Genomic DNA, 20,155 nt, shown 5'->3' on the forward strand with positions numbered 1-20,155 from the left:
TGTTCATTGTTTTTTGTTTGGGCCAGAAAATAAAGTATGTGTAATTGATTAATGTTATTCCATTATTTACACAGTAAAATCTAGAACAGAATACATAAACCAGCAAACAGTTTGAAAATGACACTAAATAAAAACAATTAAAATTGTATGACCAGGGCTAATAGCAAACTCTCAACCCCAACAGACAACTCATACAGTTGGTACCCTGTGAGTTTTTAAGTGCTATAGATCAGTGCCAGGTACTGAGAACAAAAATAAAGAATGTGAGACCAGTTCACCTCAGTCAGAGAAAGGCATCTGTCTCCATGGCTCACACAAACTTCCATTCCCATTGTTATTGTAAGCCAGCTCTCACTGGATCCTGGCAGCATGGGCCATGCACAAGTGCATCAATCTTGAGCCAAGATAAAGGCAAAGTTTCATGAGTTCAGAAAGCTCCTGAGTGCCAGAGGAATGACAGACACACATATTTGGTCTAGAGCTTCTCTGCAGCTTAGAGCCCAGAACACTTTGGACTCCTGGTTCTAATTCAGTGTCTCCATCAGCCAGGGAGAAAGGCGGCTGGACATGTCAAACCAAGGAGACAATACACCTGCTACCAAAATTGGGAAGAGTGACTATGGGTTTTGGGTGTTTCAGATAACTCATATAAACAAAGATAAAAATTCAGAAAGCTACAGACATCCTCCTAACTACCTCCCTTTCTAGTGACAAAACTGGCATTCAAAAAACCAACACAATGCAATAGGTCTGAAATTCCTTTGAAATAAAAGGCCTCCAAAATCAGAAGTGAAAATTCAAAGGAGAAATTCATATTTTCTTTTTTTTTAAGAGCTAAAAATTAAATAGAAACCTCAGGAAAAAAGGGAAGAAATACAAATTAGCTATTTGATCAATTAATTTAGTGAGGCATTTTGAAGAACCTTACTAATCATGCCCTAGCAGGGATCTTCCTACTATTAAATTAGTAAAGCAAACAAACAATATTCAAGGAGTCTGCATTATACATAGCAAACACAGTATCATATGCCAAGTGTTTAGTCTCCTATAGCAAATTAAGGGGAGGTACTATGCAATCCTCAACTCAGCTCCATGGAATTTTGAAAAGAAGAATGCTAAACATTTTGTTCAAACAATGAAGTTTTGAGTTGGGAAAATCAAAATTCAAAGAGTGGGAAAATCAAAATTAAGAGTTTTTTACCCAATATTTAATAGATCATCTATCATACCAATACATAGTGTAAACAAATGCTGAAGTTTACCCCTTAATGAACACAGTTGATGCAAACAATGAAGTCACTTAGACATTGTACATCTCCACCTAAACCATTCATCATGAAAAATTCCACTGTGCAATGTATCAACAAATGATTCTGCACTGCTGACTGAAGGGTAACCACCACCAAGGGCAAACCTATGCCAGCAATGCAACACCAACCACTACAGACAGGGCATCTCTCCAATTCTGATGGCAGAGTACAAACAAATCCCATTTAATTCTCACTGTAGCTGCTAACTCCTCCAGAAAGCATCTCTGTTTTCTCCTGCACTGAGATGGGTCAATACAAACCCTATAGCAGATGATGATGATGATTATTACCTGTGTGACATAGAAATAACATGCATTAGGCATGGCTGAAGTTCTCCATGTCATGAACCTGATTCCAACTTCAACATGTTATCACTTGTAAGGCATCCTCTAGGAAATTTCTTTTTGCCTACTAAAATAAATGCTCTTATTTGTTAAAATGTAAAGATACAAAAAATAATTACTTGTGTATTTGTGTTATTTAACCAAATGCTACTTTGTTTTCCACTGTCTTTACATTTTCAATGTTCTGTAGACTGTGTAAAATACATCAATGGAAACCTAGAAGTTTTGTCACTTAGGAAGGTGCACAAAGCCACTCTCTGGGAGGAACACACTGATCAGACTCTGAAAGGATCAGTGCAAAAACAGCATCAAATTACTCACCACTGGATTACACTGAATAAACCAGTCACTTTAAACAGTGATTTCTGCTTGCAAGAAGACCAGATGTAATACAAACATTAGAAAAACCTGGGTAAGGGCTCTGGAACATAGCAGTGACAATTCTGTAGTCCACCAACATGTACAGGACAAATATTTCCAATTCCCATATACAGGAAAGAGAGACACCTTACCCTTTCCACCTGTCCTTCTTTGTGCTTCTGTTTGTACACTTTCAGCTTTGGAAGGAAAGTCTCTGTGTAGTTCTTGTCTTCCATGCCTTGCAGCAGTACCCCATGGAATGCCAGCCTGCAGGTATTGGCATGGATATCTGTATCCAGCTTAGAGCCAATCACAAGGCACAGTTTAGGACAAGTGACTGGTTTTTCAAACTCCAGCAAAGCCCACTGTTGTTTTGGGAGCTGGACTTCTCCTGCCTGGTCATTTTCTTTGTTCTCCTCTGAAGAAACTGAGTCCTTGGACAAATATTGCTCTTGATAAAGATAATCTTTTTCAAAATCAAACACATTCTCTTGAATTTCTTCACTGAAGTTAGCAGGGGCTGGACTGAAAAACATCACTCTTCCCATCACTGTCTCATGACCGACCGTGATGTGGAACTTGGCCTTAGTCTGAAGAGCTCCTCGGAAATACTGAATTTTCTTCAAGGAAATGACGGCAGCGTGGATGGTGTGAAGTGAATCTGGGGTGCAAATCAGGCCTCGTTCCAGCAGCTTGGGATCAAACTGGGTCACACAGACACCCACTCTGTCACCCTGCATTGCATAAGTCACAGGAGTATGGAACATCTGCATGGACTTGACCTTCTTTGTCACCTATGGATGAAAGAGGAACAAAAAGAATGAAACAATTAATTGCACATGAGTGCATATAAGCACTCATATGCTTATGCCACATGATTGCTGCTTATATTGTGATGTATCAGCCAGACATGACACCCTGCTGTCTTGCAAGACAAGTGACGTTCTAGAAGAGTCCACAACTCAAAAAGTAGAAGGCCAATAGTCTGAGAACTCCATCACTTAAAATTTCACATATTTGAGCCCCCTAGTTTATTCCTCTTCTCTTCATGAGACTGAAGATTATCATTACCACAATTATGTTGATATTTACCATCATCTGTGCTGCAGCACCAACAATACTATCTGCAAATAATCAGATATACCCACACTGTGGAATAGCTTAAATATACCCCCTTGAGCATCTGCAGCATCAAAAGTTTAGCACTACAATACCCATTCATGCACCTATGTGTCTGCTTTCCCACCCCTTCCATGAAAATCCTTTCACACACTTCTTTGAAATGGTTGAATAAACTGTAAAATGTGCAGAGCAAAAAAAAAATTATCTTTGCACAGCACCAAGCACAATGAACTCATGAACCATCACTACAAAATAATCAGTAATACAAAAGCCCACCCTTTCCTAGTCTATAGTATTCCATAGACTAAAAATAAAATCCTCAAAGCTTTCTTAGGAAGACTTGAATGTTCATGAACATACAGCGAGCATTGCTGTCACTAAAGGGTGGGGCTCCATATCTCAGGAATAACATAGGAAAAGTGAAACACCAATCACTACTTATACTAAAATTTCCCAGATGCTATCAAATTTTGGCCTTAATGAGCTTGCTATTGTATTACTTATTTCAAGGAGAGAAGAATGAAATAGGCTTTTAAAGATCAGCCTAGGCTCAGCTTGATCAGACTAAACTGGTTTAGTTTAACAAGGATTCATCTTTGGCTTTTTTCTTTTTCAGTTCAGCAAACCTTCACACTTAGTAAGTACCCCAGCCCCTCAAGTTGAATGTAACCAGAAGTTTTTTCTGGTAATATGTTTATGGTGCCACCTGTTGCATTCCTGCTAATGCTGGATGCTTCTATAGGTAACCCCTTTGCTTCAAGTCTCTACATCAGATAGCTTTTAATACTGAAATGATATCTTTGGCAACAAAAAAAAAAAAATTCTCCTAAATAAATATTATGTACTTGGACAAGAGTCCTTAGTACAAAAAAGTTATACACAGCATTTTTGAAGGGCTGAAACCTCAACACTCAGATCCAAGAACTGAAGTCTTCATGAGAATGCTCAATTCCAGAGATCATTTTTTTAGTATGCTTTTATCTACATGCAATAGATTATACTGTGAATGTGTACAGAACAACAACATTGCTAGGACAGATCTCAACTCTCAGCATAATTTCTTCTTCCATCTCCCTTTACTTATCATGAATTCTACAGCTATCAAAAAGGTTCATGCCAAATGCTACTGTGCAACTCTCAGCATTCAAACTTTTACTTTCTTACTCAGCTGGAACTATTCTCAAATCAATCTTCAACCACTCCATGTCCCTTAGTAGCCCATCTTCTAATCCCAGCCCACTCATTTATCTTCTAACTCCTGAAAATAAAATCACAAAATATGCAAGCACTGATGAAGAGAATTCTAAACCAAAGGACTGGACTCAGCAAAGCTGGGCTGCATCATCAGATGTCACACAGCTTCAGAGCACAGCATTTAGGCTGGACAATTCAGAACAGTCTAAGCAACTTAATTATTTTCATCACAAAGCTATTTACTCAGTAATTCATAATACTGAATATATCAGCTTTTTTCTGCATGTTAGCTGCAACATGTAAGTGGAAACAAAATGATGTTTTTCACATTCTCCTTTTCCACAAAACCTGCTGCCCTGTATGGAGGACATCTCACTTGGCTCAAGGTAATCTGTCTATGCCTATTCCCAACATCACCTGACCCAGAGGGGAACAAATTGCAGAAAATTAGATCAAAATAGAAGAGCAGATGAAAAGTCTATTGGCTGAACTAAAATCTTCAGTAACTGAAATATAAAGAAGTCTCCAAATAAGTCAGCAAAAAATGGTCACAGGCAATATACAGAAAGCTCTTAAAAAAAATAGAAAATATAGCAGCTACATGCCTTCTGGAAAACAACAAAAATCTTGTATTCCTTTTGGAAATCATAATTATACAAATAACAATACCCACAAGCTTCACCACTATGAATATTGCTTGGGTTCCCTGAGCCTCTGGCTGCTAATCAAAACCGAAAGAAACACCCTGTTACAGATTATAATGTTATTATTACAACATTTTTCAAATCAAATGCCACATCAATGCCTGGGAATTCTTGAAGAATCCACAAAATATTATGAGAAAGGAGATCAAGAGGTATGTTCATGTAAGTGAAAAAACTCTCACTAAAAATGCCTGAACCAAAGTAGTTTGTCAAGATATTAACTAATGTCAAAACAGACTTAAAAGGCCACTGTAAATACTTGGTAGTTTCAGTTTCAAGCATTTTTGTGCTCAAATAAACATTCATTACCCCTTTAGTTAAACCTCCTCAATAATACTAACCATAGAGATACATTGGAGAGAAACAATTTGGCATTTACCTCCAGCTTTCTATTGATTTCCAAGATTGTATTTTTAAAGGCTGGAAGTAGAGGGGCTTGAATCAAACCTTTACCAAACCCTTCCTTCTTTCATCCCCTACTCCTCCCTCTCCAGTTTCAATCATTCTTAGAGTTGCATCAATGGTGATACAAGTAATATTTAAGGACTCCAAGAAGAAAAATGAAACATTAAAAACCCAAGATTTGCTAAACATGTTTCAAAGACATTACAAGCACTACGAGAATGAATCTGCAGCATGAAAAGTACCAGCACAAACAATTTTGAAAGACTTCTGTGTTTTCACAGGTGATAATACCAGCAGTGAATCTTTCCTCTTCTACAACCATGGATGGGATCAATAAATTGGCAAGAACTAAGAAATCTTCCAGCACTGTCACTCCTCAAAACAGAACTGGAACTAGAAGATGCAGAACAGATCTGTCTAGTTTTCTATTTTAAATGAAGTCACAAAGACTTTATTATTAGTATTCCAGTTGATAATATTATTTTTTAGAAATTACCCACCTAAACAGATGAAGGAAAGCATTACAGTCTATGGATATTAATCTGAAATATCTTTTACGGAATTTAGATAACATTTAAGACTAAAAAATGTGATTAGAAAACACAATTGTGTGCATGTACTCAGAACACATACTGGCTTTTAATTAGGCATCCATGAAACTTTCCTCAGTGTTGTGCCTACTCTCTCCTCTTAAATTAGCTCAAATGATTAGGCACATCTGACATGCAGCTCATAAACAGTGATCAGAAGGAGAATGAACAAGTACTTTTGAAATATTCACTTCACATGATTAACCTTTTTTCATTGTGATTTACAGTTCTCAACCATAACATACAAAGCTGGGTTGTATCAGAATATAACTGTGTTCTGCCAAAATCCTCAGTTCATCTACATTCAACAATACACAATTGTAAAGCATCACTTCCTGTGACAAAAAATCTGCAGTAATTCCTACATGTAAGATAAACACTGTAGTGGAGTATGGACACAAAAGTATTTCCCAGTGTTGAATGAAGCTCCTGTTGATACATTTGCTCATGGTCTTCACAGTTTCAAATGCCAGTTCAAGAACAGTTTGGATCCTGACTAATTCTCTTTCAGAAAACATTATCCTACTAATTGAAAACACATTGAAAATTTGCAGAATCATGTAAAGATCCACGCACCCCTGCCCCCAACAACCAAAGCAGGTTATCTGTGCTGCCCCAAACTCTCTCCCAGAAGGGAATTGTGACTGTGCCCACCCAGAGCTCTCAGAATCATCTGGTTTCCTTTTAGCTGGGTCTGGCTTTCACACAGGTCTGCTTGTCCTCAGACAGAGTAGGAAATGCCATTGCATCACTCAGCCCACTGAGAATCACCACTTCATGCTGATCTATCCAGTACCCTGCAGATTATTTAATCAGCCCATCTATATTGGCTCTAATTGATATCTATTATTGTATCTGAAGTTTCCATAAACCTATCAGAGAAAGAACACATCCAAGGCCATTTCTTTTTTCCCTCCTGTTCTCAGTGGCAGAACTGTCAAAGGAGCACACAGCAGAGCATCTTAACTGACCATAACCTCTGTTCCAAGAGCATAATGTTTGTAGGAACTAGAATCTGACCAGAACACAGAGTGTGACTGGGGGGTGGATTAGATCACCCAAAGTGAGTTGGAGTTGCATCTCCTTCAAAAGGTCAGACATGGAAGCAGCAGAGAAGTGAATCAGGGAGTTGGTCTGCACCCACTGTATCAAATAACAAGAGCCAGAGTAGCTTTAAATCACTGATTTCCTGTTTTCTGAGCAGACCATGAACATCAGTACAGTATTTCATTCCATCTCACTCTGATCCTGACTGACAGAGACATTTGCCCATGGTTTAAAATACTCCAAACGTCGGGTTTTTCTTCAAGAGGCTCAAATACATAGGTAAAATTCATCTTTATTTTGTCTGGCCTTTAAAATACAAACCCAGAAGCATTGAAAAGGGTGCAACTGACCCCCAGTATTAGATTTGTTTCTCTTATGCATATCTAGTTTCCCTATGTAAGGGATCCCTACAAGCTATAACAGAGTTCTAAGCTTTCACATATTTTCTTTAGCTTTACAGCAATGGATTTTTCAAGTAGGGAGTTAGGGCTGGATCACCCAGTCCACCCCTCCACCACCAGAATGAGGTAAAATACTTCAGAGCACTGTCCTGAGCAACAGGAATTTGTAACTGAGACCAGCTATGACAAATATCTTTGGCATTTCTTTGCATTTATTTCAAGCACCCCATTTTTGTTCTCAAAATTCTGTCCGAAAAACAACTTCTATCTTCTATTCTCCATTAAAATTACCCAAGGCCTATTTTAGCAATCCACTCAAAGTGGGAAAATTAGGCCTTCAGACACAGAAAGTGAACATTATTGAGTGCAACTTTGAAGTGACAGCCTTTACTGCTTGTGAACTATGTAGGTAAACATGAAGAACATGGATACCATTACAAAACCTGCCACAAACTTTGGTAAGAAATTCACTCACATTCTGTTTTCTTGTGGCACAGGGGACTTGATTATATGTCAACATATAAATCAAGAGCCATATGTTGAAATCTTACATCATTTGCAGAGATTTGCTTCCTGTTTTAAATTTTAGTTTGCATAATCACATTAATGTTCCTAAAGCATTATGAAAAAAGTCATAAAAAGGGTGAGAAAGAAGTTTGTATTCAAATGCAGATTGAAAAACACAAAAAAGAAATCAAAAGCACCCAAACAGTTCAGCCCTTGAGATAAACAAATGTATCCAATATATGAAAACTTGTTATTTTAAGACCAAAGGAAAAGCCCACTAAGATTTTCAAAGCAGTTTACTACAGACTAATAGAAAACAGGATACAGAAAAAGTCCACTAATGACTTTTTGCACTGATATGTCAGACCTTTTTTTCCTTTATTTATCCAGCTTCCATTAAGTTATCAGCCATATGCCATTGCTCATAGCTTCTTTAGATAAAAACCTAGCCATCCTGCTGCCTCTCAATGCTGTGAGTGCATCTTTCTGATACGAGATACAGCAACCTGCTTCCCTGTAATGCTGATGAGAAACTGCAAAGTTAAAATAATTAGTCTCAATAATATGTTAGAGAAAATACTGATTATGAGTGCAGTATTTATAAAAGGAGGATTGCATACGCAGTAAAAAAAATGACCCCACTTTAATAGTGAGGACTCCAACAAGTTTAAAGATAAAAATCACACTTCACAGCCCAGTCACTCAGAGCTGCATCTTTAAACTTACATTGAAAAAGGAACTAAAATTAAGACAGCATCATTTCAACCCTTTAAAGGTTTAAAAATACACCAAGCACAAGCCTGCCTGAATCAGTACCCTAGCAAGAAAAAACCCTCTCCAGAAGTCCAAGCTGGCCACACATTGTAGCAAAGTGCCAAATGCATGAAACACCACCTCAGTATCATCCAGAAACGCATCTTTATAAGCAGAAGGGGAGCAGCAAACTCCCAAGTGCATCACCAATATGCAATATCAGTGCATCAAGCACCAATCCCATACCTGCTGCTTTCAAAGCAAGAACTTCCTTCCTCCCTGTTGATCTACTACAAATTCAAATAAAGAATAAGGTATCTCATCTTCTCTCTTCCAGTATCCTCTCTTGGTGGTCAGAAGGTATCAAACTACACTGGCCTCTTGTCTGAAAGGCCACAAAGACTGAATTTTTTTTTCAGTCAGCCTGTGTTTAAGCACATAACTGAAATGAAGCAAAGCTCCAATTACAACATAAGCAGATATCTTTATAAATTCTCTTCTAAACATGAAGAATGTTGATTTCTTTGCTTTATGAGGGATGGCAAAGCCAAATCCTATAGATGAGCAAGCAGCCATGTATTTAGTGAAGCTGGCAAACCACTCCTGCTCAAAAGCATTAAAAGGACATACGGGATGTGAAGGCACAGGAGAGCAACAATGAGCCATCAGAAATAAAAAGTCACATCCTCCACTGAAGTTAAAAAAATCTTTTGTTTTAAGAAATAATGTAGGAAATATTTTCTAGATTCTGAGATGACTTTGTGGTTCATGCAGTAACTAGTTAGCTCCAAAATTTTAACCAGGATTTCAAAACAGCATAAAATGGAGATAAAACAGGAGGTATCAATAATACAAGAGCTGTCAATAACACATCATTGAACAGCAAATCACACAATGCAGCCTCTGCCCACTGCTCAGGTTATAGAGAGCTTTCTCCTTCTGAGTCAACATCACAGGAGCAGCTAGGACCAGCTACAAAGAGTAGAAACCACCAAGAGTCAGAAATAATTCCAAATATGTGGGTTCCAGCAAGATCACGTGGCTTAGTAGCAATTACCTGAAAGACCTGGAATATTTCTAGATTATATTATTTCTGCATGGCCTCACCTCCATGTGGGAAAGGAATATAGCATCTGGAGAAAAAATTATTTCATATTGAATGATTCTTTTAACTGTAATTTTTTTTAAGTGAGTTTTATAAGGGCATTCACCATATGACCACTGTGGTGCTTATATAACACCCCACACAAGCTCTCAGATTTTATTTAATATATTCCTCCTTCTGGATAAACTAACACCAGAGCCTGAAGAGCCTGCACTGCAACGCTGGAATAAAGGAATATAAAAGGGGATACTAAAATCCATTTGTGTTATTCCCTTTCCCAGCATCTGAAATATGACTATGCACCCAATATATAAAGAAGCAGGTCAATAACCTTACTCTCATGCAACTCCAATACCATCATTTTCATTTATATTACATGTATGCTATATTCATGCAGACAGTCAAAAATCAAAAGATTTAGATTGTTCAGGTAAACTTAAGTGACTTTCTGTGCTTAAGCAGTCTCCTCTAGCCTTTAAACATATAAACCCAAATTTTTTTCAACAGAACCTAATCCATCCCGTGTACAGGCTGGACAAATCTCACAGAATAAAAAATCCTGTCCTCTATTTATTTTCTTCTCATGACTGAACTGCCCAGAATTCATTATTTACTGTAAACCACCAAATTCCCACTGTATTACATGTAGGCTATCTTACTGGAGTATTTATTTGGTAAACTCCAGTAATCTTGTCACCCTTGTGATATAACATGGCATTACACCTCACTGCAGATAAATTCAACTGCATCATTTGTCACCACCCAAATTCTCAAGGAAAAAAAAGCAAACCAACAATGTCCACTTTTTAAGAGGAAAAGGCTAATTTTTCAGAATTATTATAACTTCACAGCAATCTTCCTCATCCACAGCAAAGCTTCCAATAAACATAACCATTTCAGACAACTTGTAACTCACACCAACCCCCCCAGCCCATCCCATCCCACCCCAGCTGCCACATGAGAACCTTGTGAGAGACGCTGTCCAAACCTCACTCAGGTCATGACTCCTCCTGTCTGTGTTCTGCCCCAGAAGACAACCAGGCTGCTCAAGCACCTTGCAGCATTTCCCAGTAACACAAGTTTTTAAAGCACTCTTTGGCTCCCACCCCTCACCTCTGCCAAGCCTCACTGCATTTTCACTTTCTCTCTCCTTTGCCTCTACCAGATATGGGTGAATCTTTTCACACAGGAGAGGACTACCTCCCATTTTGGTCCTCTGGCCAAAAGAGCCCAACAGCCACACACATCAAATGTCTGGAACGTAGGGAATAGATCCCTGCACTCCTGGATGTGTAGAAGGATGCAGAAGGCAGACACCTACCATAATCCTTTCATCTCAAAATGACTAACATATCTCAGGGTTTTGGTTTTGTTTTTTTTGCAACAAGAAAGGAATACTAAGATGCCAAGTACCCTAAATCAAGTGGTACTGCTTGTGCCACCTATCACCACAGATGACAAGGTAAGCATTTTAAAAGCACAGTATACTGCCACTGAGTTGAGGTAGCAAGTATCAATGCAGAGAATGTCAGAGCCATAGTAAAACTATGACACAGAAGCAGCTTAACATTTACATTCCAATTAAAATTTCTTTAACTTATCAAAAATATTTCAATAAAACATTTTTCAAAGAAAAAAAAGAAGTCAAAACCAATGCAAAATTATAGGTTAAAGAAAGGCTGTCTGGAATTTTTTTCTTCCAACAGAACAAACTGAATTTTTTTTTCCAAATAGATTTAGGTTTAGAACAATAATAATACTTTTATCTGAAGACTTCAAAGTCACATGCAAAAAAATATATCACAGTAAACACAGGGTTGAAGGTTTTATAGAATTTCTACTGGCTTTTTTCCCCCCCTTCTTCTTTAAAAGAAATTTGTTTACTACCAGTCTTTGAAAAGCATAAAAGGGAGGAAACTATAGGGAAAAGAAGTAAAACTTTTACGTGTAAAGAACATTTTAAGCTTTGTGAAAAGGCTGGTTTTGACAGAATATGCGACATGTAGCCCAATGTGAGTAATATTAGATCTCAAATAAAAATCAGCCCATGAATATACATAATCCAAAAGGTAATTCTCCCAATCTCTGAAATGTAATGGAGCCACTCTAGATCACTGAGGCATGAATATTTACCGTATTCAGGCTTTACTGCTCTCGATCTGGGTTCAATTTTGCAAATTAAAATGAAGGCTCTGTGGATAGAGAGATTAAAGAAGAGCATCCCAAAGCCTGCCTGTTTGCTTGGTGTGGTAGCAGTGATCTGGTTACCCTTCTGTTGGGTTATTTCTTTTTACTTATTGTAGTAGTTCAAAAGCAATTGAGAGTGGAAAAGGAGGTCATTTTTGGGTCACAACCTTAGAGTTACAGGCTCACTAAGAAAAACAAACAGAGTGAACATAAAGCTGCATTTAAAAATAATGAAAAATAATATTTTCAACCCTTTTCACTTCTATTTTGAAAGGCCAACAGGAGAAATAAGAAAAAAGTTGTTTTGCTCATTTCTTTCTCACGAACAAAGTTCTCCTGTCCTTTCTCTAAAATAAGTTTGTTAATAGAAGCCATGATTTATACAAAATGAAACAAAGGTGATGAATAATTACTGAGAGATCTGGTAGGCTTCATTAGCTCTGGCAAACGTTAACATTAATCGTGATGATTTGTACATTTTCTAGGCAATGCTTGGAATATAAATACAGCGGCACCCGGGTTCAATACAGCAAACAAGCAAACACAACAGTACAAATCAAATGATACAGTGCTACTCCTGGTGAATTCCTTCTACTAATTACAATCAAAACAAAGGCTACCTCTACTAGGAGAAGAAAAGAAAATGAAATTAATTATGATCAGACAAGTATTTTTCACAATACTTTTTAGTTCACGAAATAAAAAACAATTGGTGTACAAAATCTTTATAGCTTTCCCTCGAGGCAGGATTTTTTTTGTGGCAAATTTTAAAGAGTTCAACTGGTAAGCAATTTTCTATTACAAGTCAGTAACAGTGATTAAGATTAGACGAGTAAATTTATATCCTCTGCACTTTTGCAAGTCCTTAGGATATTTGCAAAATCTAAGCAGCTAAGTCTAGACTAAAGAACAAATGGATTTATCCCTACCACCTTGGCAAATTATAGTAAGCTATTAAAGGAACAAAGCAGTACAGTGAAAGGTTTCATGCAGCAAAAATAAATTCTAATGCAAAGATACCTGCTAAAAAAATGTCTCGTTTACAGTAATGATTCTGATTAGTTCATTCAAATGCATCCAAGGGAAAATGGAGGTAAAAGGTCAGAAAAAGGAATGAAAAAAATTGGGGGAAGAATGAAGATACTCTCTCTTCTGAAACTGGAAATAAAGGCAAAATGTAGTCATCATCAGGTAACAAAAACTGCATTTACTATATAGAGGTGCCATGTGATAGCTTAAGAAATAAGAAATTCACACTTTTTTGCTTCTGAGCTACGTCATGGTACCAAAGGGTTACTGTGCTTTGAAACCTTCACCAACAGCCTTACTAAACATTTAATATTTTTCTTTCTACTTTCTTAAAGGCCCCAGATGTGTTCTTGCAGATCAAAAGAGACCAACTTATAAAGTTAAACGAAATCAAGGGCTTTTGTTCCGAGGCATCATTGCTGAACTAATTATTCCTGGATGTTGTTTAATGAAAGAGCAGTGCCATATATTAAAACAGTTAACAGGATGAGTTGCGTGAGTTATAGGAAAGGTCTGATCTGGGATTATAAATTTTAGGTTTTCTTCAAAGGAGATGAAACAAACTACTCACAACTCCCCAGTCCTTTCTGTCACTGAAAGGCTGAAATAAAAGAACCCAAAAATGTATGAAAGTTGAAATATCATTCCACATATTTACGCTTCCCTGAATGATAGAGAACTAAAGATGGGGGAGTTAAAAAACCTCCCGAGATTCTCTGAGATGGGGAAATGAAGATCTAAGTTATCCTGTCTTATTCCCTGACTGCTACAAAGCACAACTTAAAATAAATATTGGTAAGTCTTAGAAGAAACTTCATTTTGGACATACATGTGCAAAACAAGAAAAGACTCCCATCTTAAAGCAGCCCAACACAAATAGTTACAAGAGCAATTAAGTATATTTATTACCAGGAAAAAAACTGCAGGAGGGTAGGTAGACAAAGAGGTATTCCAGCATCAAATTATTAGCAGAACTAGATCTTTTACGTTATTCTGCAGCCCCCAACTGCTCTACTATTTTTGGTAAAATGAATGCATATTTAACTATACTGTTACCTTACTGAGAGAAACAAAACACCCTTAGGATCCCTAAGGACATCTCAGGCTTGGAAGGCAACTTTTCACTCCTATACATTCAGACAATAAACACTTTACTTCCCTACTGATAGACTCTTCTGTGTTTGTATTTTACAGCCTGACACAGGCCAACCCAACACTTGACACCCAATTAACAGACCTAGGAGCTGGAGGTCCGTATATTGATCACACTAAATGGGATTAGTGTGAAATAAAAAGTTCAAAGGGTCTTGACCAAACTTCACCACAGCCCAGCTGTGACAGCTGCTATGAATTTGTGTATCCAGTGCCTCACGTTTTTATTAAGAGGGTTCTGGTGCACAAGAGTTTGCAGCAGCCTATGAGATCACGGAGGTTCACTATTAATGTCAGGCTCTGTAACTGTAGTGACTGACCAAAGAAAAAATCCTCTTGCTTGTTTGCATAGGTCTTTTTGATTAACTCATGAAAAGGGCCCTCACCTCTGATACAACAAGCACTTACAATAGACAAAGAGTTGGGACTTCTCTGCCTCTCAAGGATTTGTTAACTTGCTATGGAAGAGCTGTCCAATTTGAAAAACCCTAGGTGTGACTATAAAAGAAGTAATTCCCCATACACGCTGCAAGCACACCCAGTATATTCTGACAGTGCCAGACAGGAGCTGTATTCAAATGATACAAGTACAAACTGTTATCTTCTAAACACTTCTACTCTTCTATTATCTATTTGCCTAAACCTTTCAACTGTCATCAGGTGAATAAATATTTCTACATTTTGCACACAGGCACTTCTTACTGGCAGTCCTATTGACATGATTTTTAAAACCTTCATCAAGATCCAAAGAAATTACAATTATCATCAGCATATTTTAGTATTTCTGAGTACCTATGTGTTATAGATGAGTAATGTGATGGTTGGTCTCACAATTAAGGGATGAATATTATGTGTATGTTAAGGGAAGCCCCATGGTCCCAGCACTGTCATTTTTCCTTATTCAGTCCTGTGTTATATTTTGTTAAGGTTTAATAAAGCTTTAAACCTTAAAAGTGAGCATTATTTCTCATACTATGCAAATCCATTTCTTATTTAAAACAAGCATCATTTTCCAGTATCAAGTGTCACAGACACCACAGAAATCCAGGGCACCTCAGGGAAGGGAAGAAGCCCATCAAGCAGAGATGTGCAAGTAGCACTAAGGTACAGGGAATGCTCAATGGGATTCCCTTAGCTAATACAACCTTTACCAAAATTATTCATTATAAACTATGAACAAAATGCTAGTTTGCTTTTGTTGGTGTTTTTATTTATTGATTTGTTTTAGAACATGCTCTATCAGAATATTTTCTGAGAAATATCAGTTCTGGGCATTTATATATCAATGATAAGGAAACAGCCATCAGTCAGGACAAAGATGGTATACAGTTGTCAATTAATAAATAGTTTTAATCCTTTATGGGTCTTTTAAAAGGAAGCTAGATATGGTCTATGAGGCAACCTTAAAAATAGGCTCACTGGGGTTGCAATGTGCATGTTTAACAGAGGACACAGCTTCAGAACCATCAGCAAGGACACCTGGCAGAAAATCACCAAGGAAAGAAGCTTGGTAAAAGTAATGGGAGCAACTTGAAACCTATGAAAGAACAGCATATATACGTATTTCACAGAGTAAAGAACAATTCTTTATGTGGTATTGCAGCACACCAAAAACCAGCTTTTCATTTCCTTTTTCTTTTTTCTATGTATTTCTCTTCTGATCCATTTCTTTTTTCACAGGATCTGTCACTTCCTGTCCTTTGGGTCTTAGGGCTGTAGCTGCTGAATCACACCTGCTGAGACAACCTTCACTAAAATGGCCAATTCAAAATAATTCAAACTGGTCTTCAAAATTAATATCCCAGGAGTGGGAGAAGATTTCCATATGACTGCTCTGCCTGCACTCAAGACTGTAAAACTGCAAGTGTCACTCTCTCCCAAGGCCAGAAAGCTAGAACCTTCTTTTTTAAAATGAAAGTTGAAATTACATGCAATCCAAGGAGTGCAGGCCAAAAAAAGTTCTATGAGATGACTGAATCCAGTCCAAAGAAGGTTATCTAGCCTATCCAGCAATGCAAAATCTTCCATTATTAGAAACTAGATAGTTAGGATCAGGTGTTTGGATTTTTAATTTGGTGGAGGGGGAGGGGGGAAGTATATTTTAAAAAGTTTCATCAGATTTTCTGTTTGGATTTTTTTCTTTGCGGGGGGGGGCAACATATTTTAAAAACTTTCATCAGATTTTCTAGACGAACTTCTTCATGATCAAGCTTCCTTATCTGCAGATTTTTTTTATCATAGTCACTAGCTCTCATAGCTCCAATATAGCAAAAAAGCACTGTGCCTTCCTATGTTATCAGTTTATTTTCTCTGTATTAAAAGCTGTATTAATGTTCATCTACAGCAAATAGAAACATAGAGGATACTCACACACAGTGAGAATGCACCATTCAGTTACCTGGAGACTGCATAAAGATATAATTTGGGATGCACCGTCCCAGTCCTGTATGACTTTTCTAACACAATGCAAGGGGCTTGAAAAGAAAATATAATTTCATTGGAAGTGACTGAGCACATTTTGGAAGTAAAATGCCAACTAGAAAAGCCCCTGACTAAGTCCAGAGTGAATCTGAAACTAAAACCCGACCGTATCAATTGAAAGAAAAACGTCACTGTTAGAAACTCTTCCCACTGCAGCCAATGTTCATTAGAGGAAATTAAGTCAGCAAGTTGGTACAACTGGTGGAAGTTTTATCACTGTCTTTCAACAGCAGGAGTGCAGGAAAGGTAATTTAAACAGAGATGAGGCCAAAGATAAACAGAAAAATAAGAGAAGCTTTTAACTTGGCCAGTATGCCAAGTTTCTCAAGCCTCTCTAAGGAGATTCCTGCTCCAAACTGAAGAGACCGAGCTTCCAGAAACAGTAAAATGAAAATGAGAAAAAATGTACATGCAATATTTAAGCATACATTTACATCCCACTGGCACTAGATTATATGTGTAACATATGTCCATTTCGTATTCCTTCACAAAATTAGATTTAGAGGAGAAAAGTTTTTACATAAAGTTGGACAAAACAGCTGCCATTAGTCACTTAAGAATTTCATTTTTCTGTCTTTCTTAAAAGGCAAAATATCACTGTACTACTGAAATACTCTCTGGTCAGCCATCATAATTTTTTGCATCCCTTCTGGATGTCATATTTTAAAACTATGATCGTTTTTTCTCCCTTTTCCTACAAAAGGTATGTACCAAATTGCCTTTGGGGTTTTTTAATTCTATAAAAATGGGATAAATTGCACACACTGTTTAGAAAATATCCCATCCCCTTATTTTTATGAAAATATTATTTAAAATCCCAGAAGGATGCTAATATTTAATAAAAAGCATGGGGTTAGCCTATTAGGATACCAAATCTGACAAGTTATCTAAGGCAAAGTCTTATTTCAGTCCTGTCAGAAGAAAAACATGAAATCCCAGTACCTTACCAACCATGCAACAATAGAAACGAGGTTGGAATGAATTCCAGTCTAACCCTCAATAGTGGATTCCAGTTACCATGCTCACAGGAGAAGGAAAAATACTGGCAAAATATAACACTATTTTATCAGATAAAATAGTGAATGCTGCTGCAGAAAACACTGCACAGATATAAATCTACAAAGAAAATCAGGTTCCCACTCAAACTTCACTCTTCTTAGTCTTGTAGACCCCTGGTACATGAAGGGATGAGCTCTCACTCTGCACAGACTCCAGGGAATGAAAGAAGGATGCTAATGTGAGGTTTAGCAGCAAATAAATAGCTTTGTTGTTATAAATTTTAGTAGAAACATTATTAGTTAAACTTAGTGGGCTTTGTGGTTTAATATACATTCAGCACAAGTCATTTTTCTACAAGCCTTTGGCTCCATCTGCTGACTTTTAATATTAAAAATAATTGATGAGATTGAAAACGTTCATGTTTTTGGAACACGTAAATCATCTACATTTTTCTAAGTGTGGTTCAAAAGGTACAACTAAATACCCCAAGTGTGTGGTCCTGTAAATTTGTCTGTTAAAATTACCTTGAAGCAACAACATTCCAGCTCTGAGGAGAAGGTACCTGAGTGAGCCTTGGATGTACAAGAGGTAAACAAGTCTTGTTTGGGAGACTGGCTGGAATCAGGTTTAAACAACAGGTAAACATCTGGAAGTTTAGATCACAGAATCACCTAGCAATTAAGTACAAACCTGAGAAGTGAGATTCTGAGCAGACTAATAAAAAGAATGAAAAATCTATAACACAACGCTTGTGAAAGCTCACTAGAGACATTTGCTCAACACCTGCCTGTGCTGGTTTCAGCTTCTCCCATTTGCAGAGAGATGTCTGCTTCAAAGCAACTAAAGCTTGTTTTATTTATGAACAAATAAAAAAGATAAAAAATAACTCTGCAGGTTCAAAAGCACACATATTTGCCTGTTCCAACTCTGATTTATTTTTCATTATTGCAGAATTCTGATCATTATCAGAGCACTACAAACTCAATCTAGGTAGAACTGCCACATGAAAAACTGCATATGAGAAATTGCATCTAATATGCTCTTTAAATGTAACAGGGGGAAAATCTTAATCCCCCAAAAAAACACATTTATGATGCTTCATTGGCCTTTTTTACAATTAAACAACTAAATCCATTATTAAATCACAGCAGTCTGCTTTATATTAACACTGAGCTCTCATGGCTGCGAATTATTTGAGTGGTAACTGGGATAATCGGCATCTCTGGGAATTTGTTTTCCTTTGTGACTTGAACTTTCAGTATCAGCATTAGAAAAATCTAACAACCACTCTCACGACCACCCCCACAAAAAACAAAAACCCCCTACACACTCAACTTCCAAGACCTGCCGTGACATCTCTGTGCACTCTAAAACTTTCCTGCTACTATCGGTGTAAGAGATACATTCAGCCTCTCAAACCAAATCCCACTTGTTGCAATTGCTGCATATGGAGAAGATTTTTTCTTTTCACATGCTGTTCTTAGTTTCTTTATCAACCTATTGGAGTCTTAGTAGCTGACTTACAAACACAGGTAAAAAAAATAGATGGAATAAATTATGTTAGCAAGGGGATTTAAACACAGAATGAAATCTTAACTTTGTTAAAGCTAAGATTAAACAGAATCTGAAACAGATCCTAAAGCTCAATCTTTATCACAAAAACGGCTCATTTTCATAGCTTTCTAGGAAAAAAACCAAACAACTCTTCTGAAATAAAAATATAAAAATCCCTCTTACATATAGCACATGTCACAGATACTGTAGTTTCCAAAAAGTTTCTTTTAAAACTGTTAAATGTTTATAATGTCACCTTTAGATCCAAGACTGAACCTAAGAAATCTACTATTTTCAAAAACTTAAAACACAGGAATCCAAATTCTGAACAAAGATTACCAATGAATGTTAATGACCTACAAAACATTAGGAAGATACAAGACCCATTTCTACATGCCCAGATATAGGTATGGCTCCAATAGGTTTAAAATGATATTTATGTAAATACACTGCGGAAAATTACCACCACACAACTGAGACTGAGGGAGACATTAAAGAAAACTTAACATATAATCACATTTAAACATAACTCTAACTTGAAAATTTGATTCTTCGTATGTAGGAAAACAGCAAGAAAATCAGCATGTACTTTAAAGCAGTTCACGTAACTACAAAAATTTAAATCACATCAGTGAGTTCCCTGTTGAAGTGTATCTAAATCCTGACTCAGATAAAAAGCCCTAGTGTCAGCATCACTAGATGGCATGGAAAAAATGAAAGGCAGGCTTAAAACTTCATTTCTAGCTGATCAGAAAGGACATTGTCCATCAGGGACAACAAAGTGATGTAAAAGCAAAAGCAGTAATACAACATTTGATTTGCAGCATTACTCTCACTGTGCCAGAAAACGTGAATGTTATGGATTCAGAATAACATTAACTCAGCCCACTCCTCATTCTGGATATCTAAAG

At 37.1% G+C, this 20,155-nt stretch overlaps 1 protein-coding gene across 1 annotated transcript in view; it reads right to left on the reverse strand.

Annotated features, from left to right (window-relative positions):
- The window catches only part of EEFSEC (eukaryotic elongation factor, selenocysteine-tRNA specific), a 124,492-nt gene that overhangs the window by 55,549 nt on the left and 48,788 nt on the right, over positions 1-20,155 (reverse strand). The window contains exon 5 of the mRNA XM_036391172.1: positions 2,167-2,808. Coding sequence (XP_036247065.1) covers positions 2,167-2,808 — 642 coding nt within the window. The remainder of the gene's footprint in view (positions 1-2,166; positions 2,809-20,155) is intronic.

The sequence above is a fragment of the Molothrus ater genome, chromosome 11 (assembly GCF_012460135.2).
Source record: "Molothrus ater isolate BHLD 08-10-18 breed brown headed cowbird chromosome 11, BPBGC_Mater_1.1, whole genome shotgun sequence".
Classification (NCBI taxonomy): Eukaryota; Metazoa; Chordata; class Aves; order Passeriformes; family Icteridae; genus Molothrus; species Molothrus ater.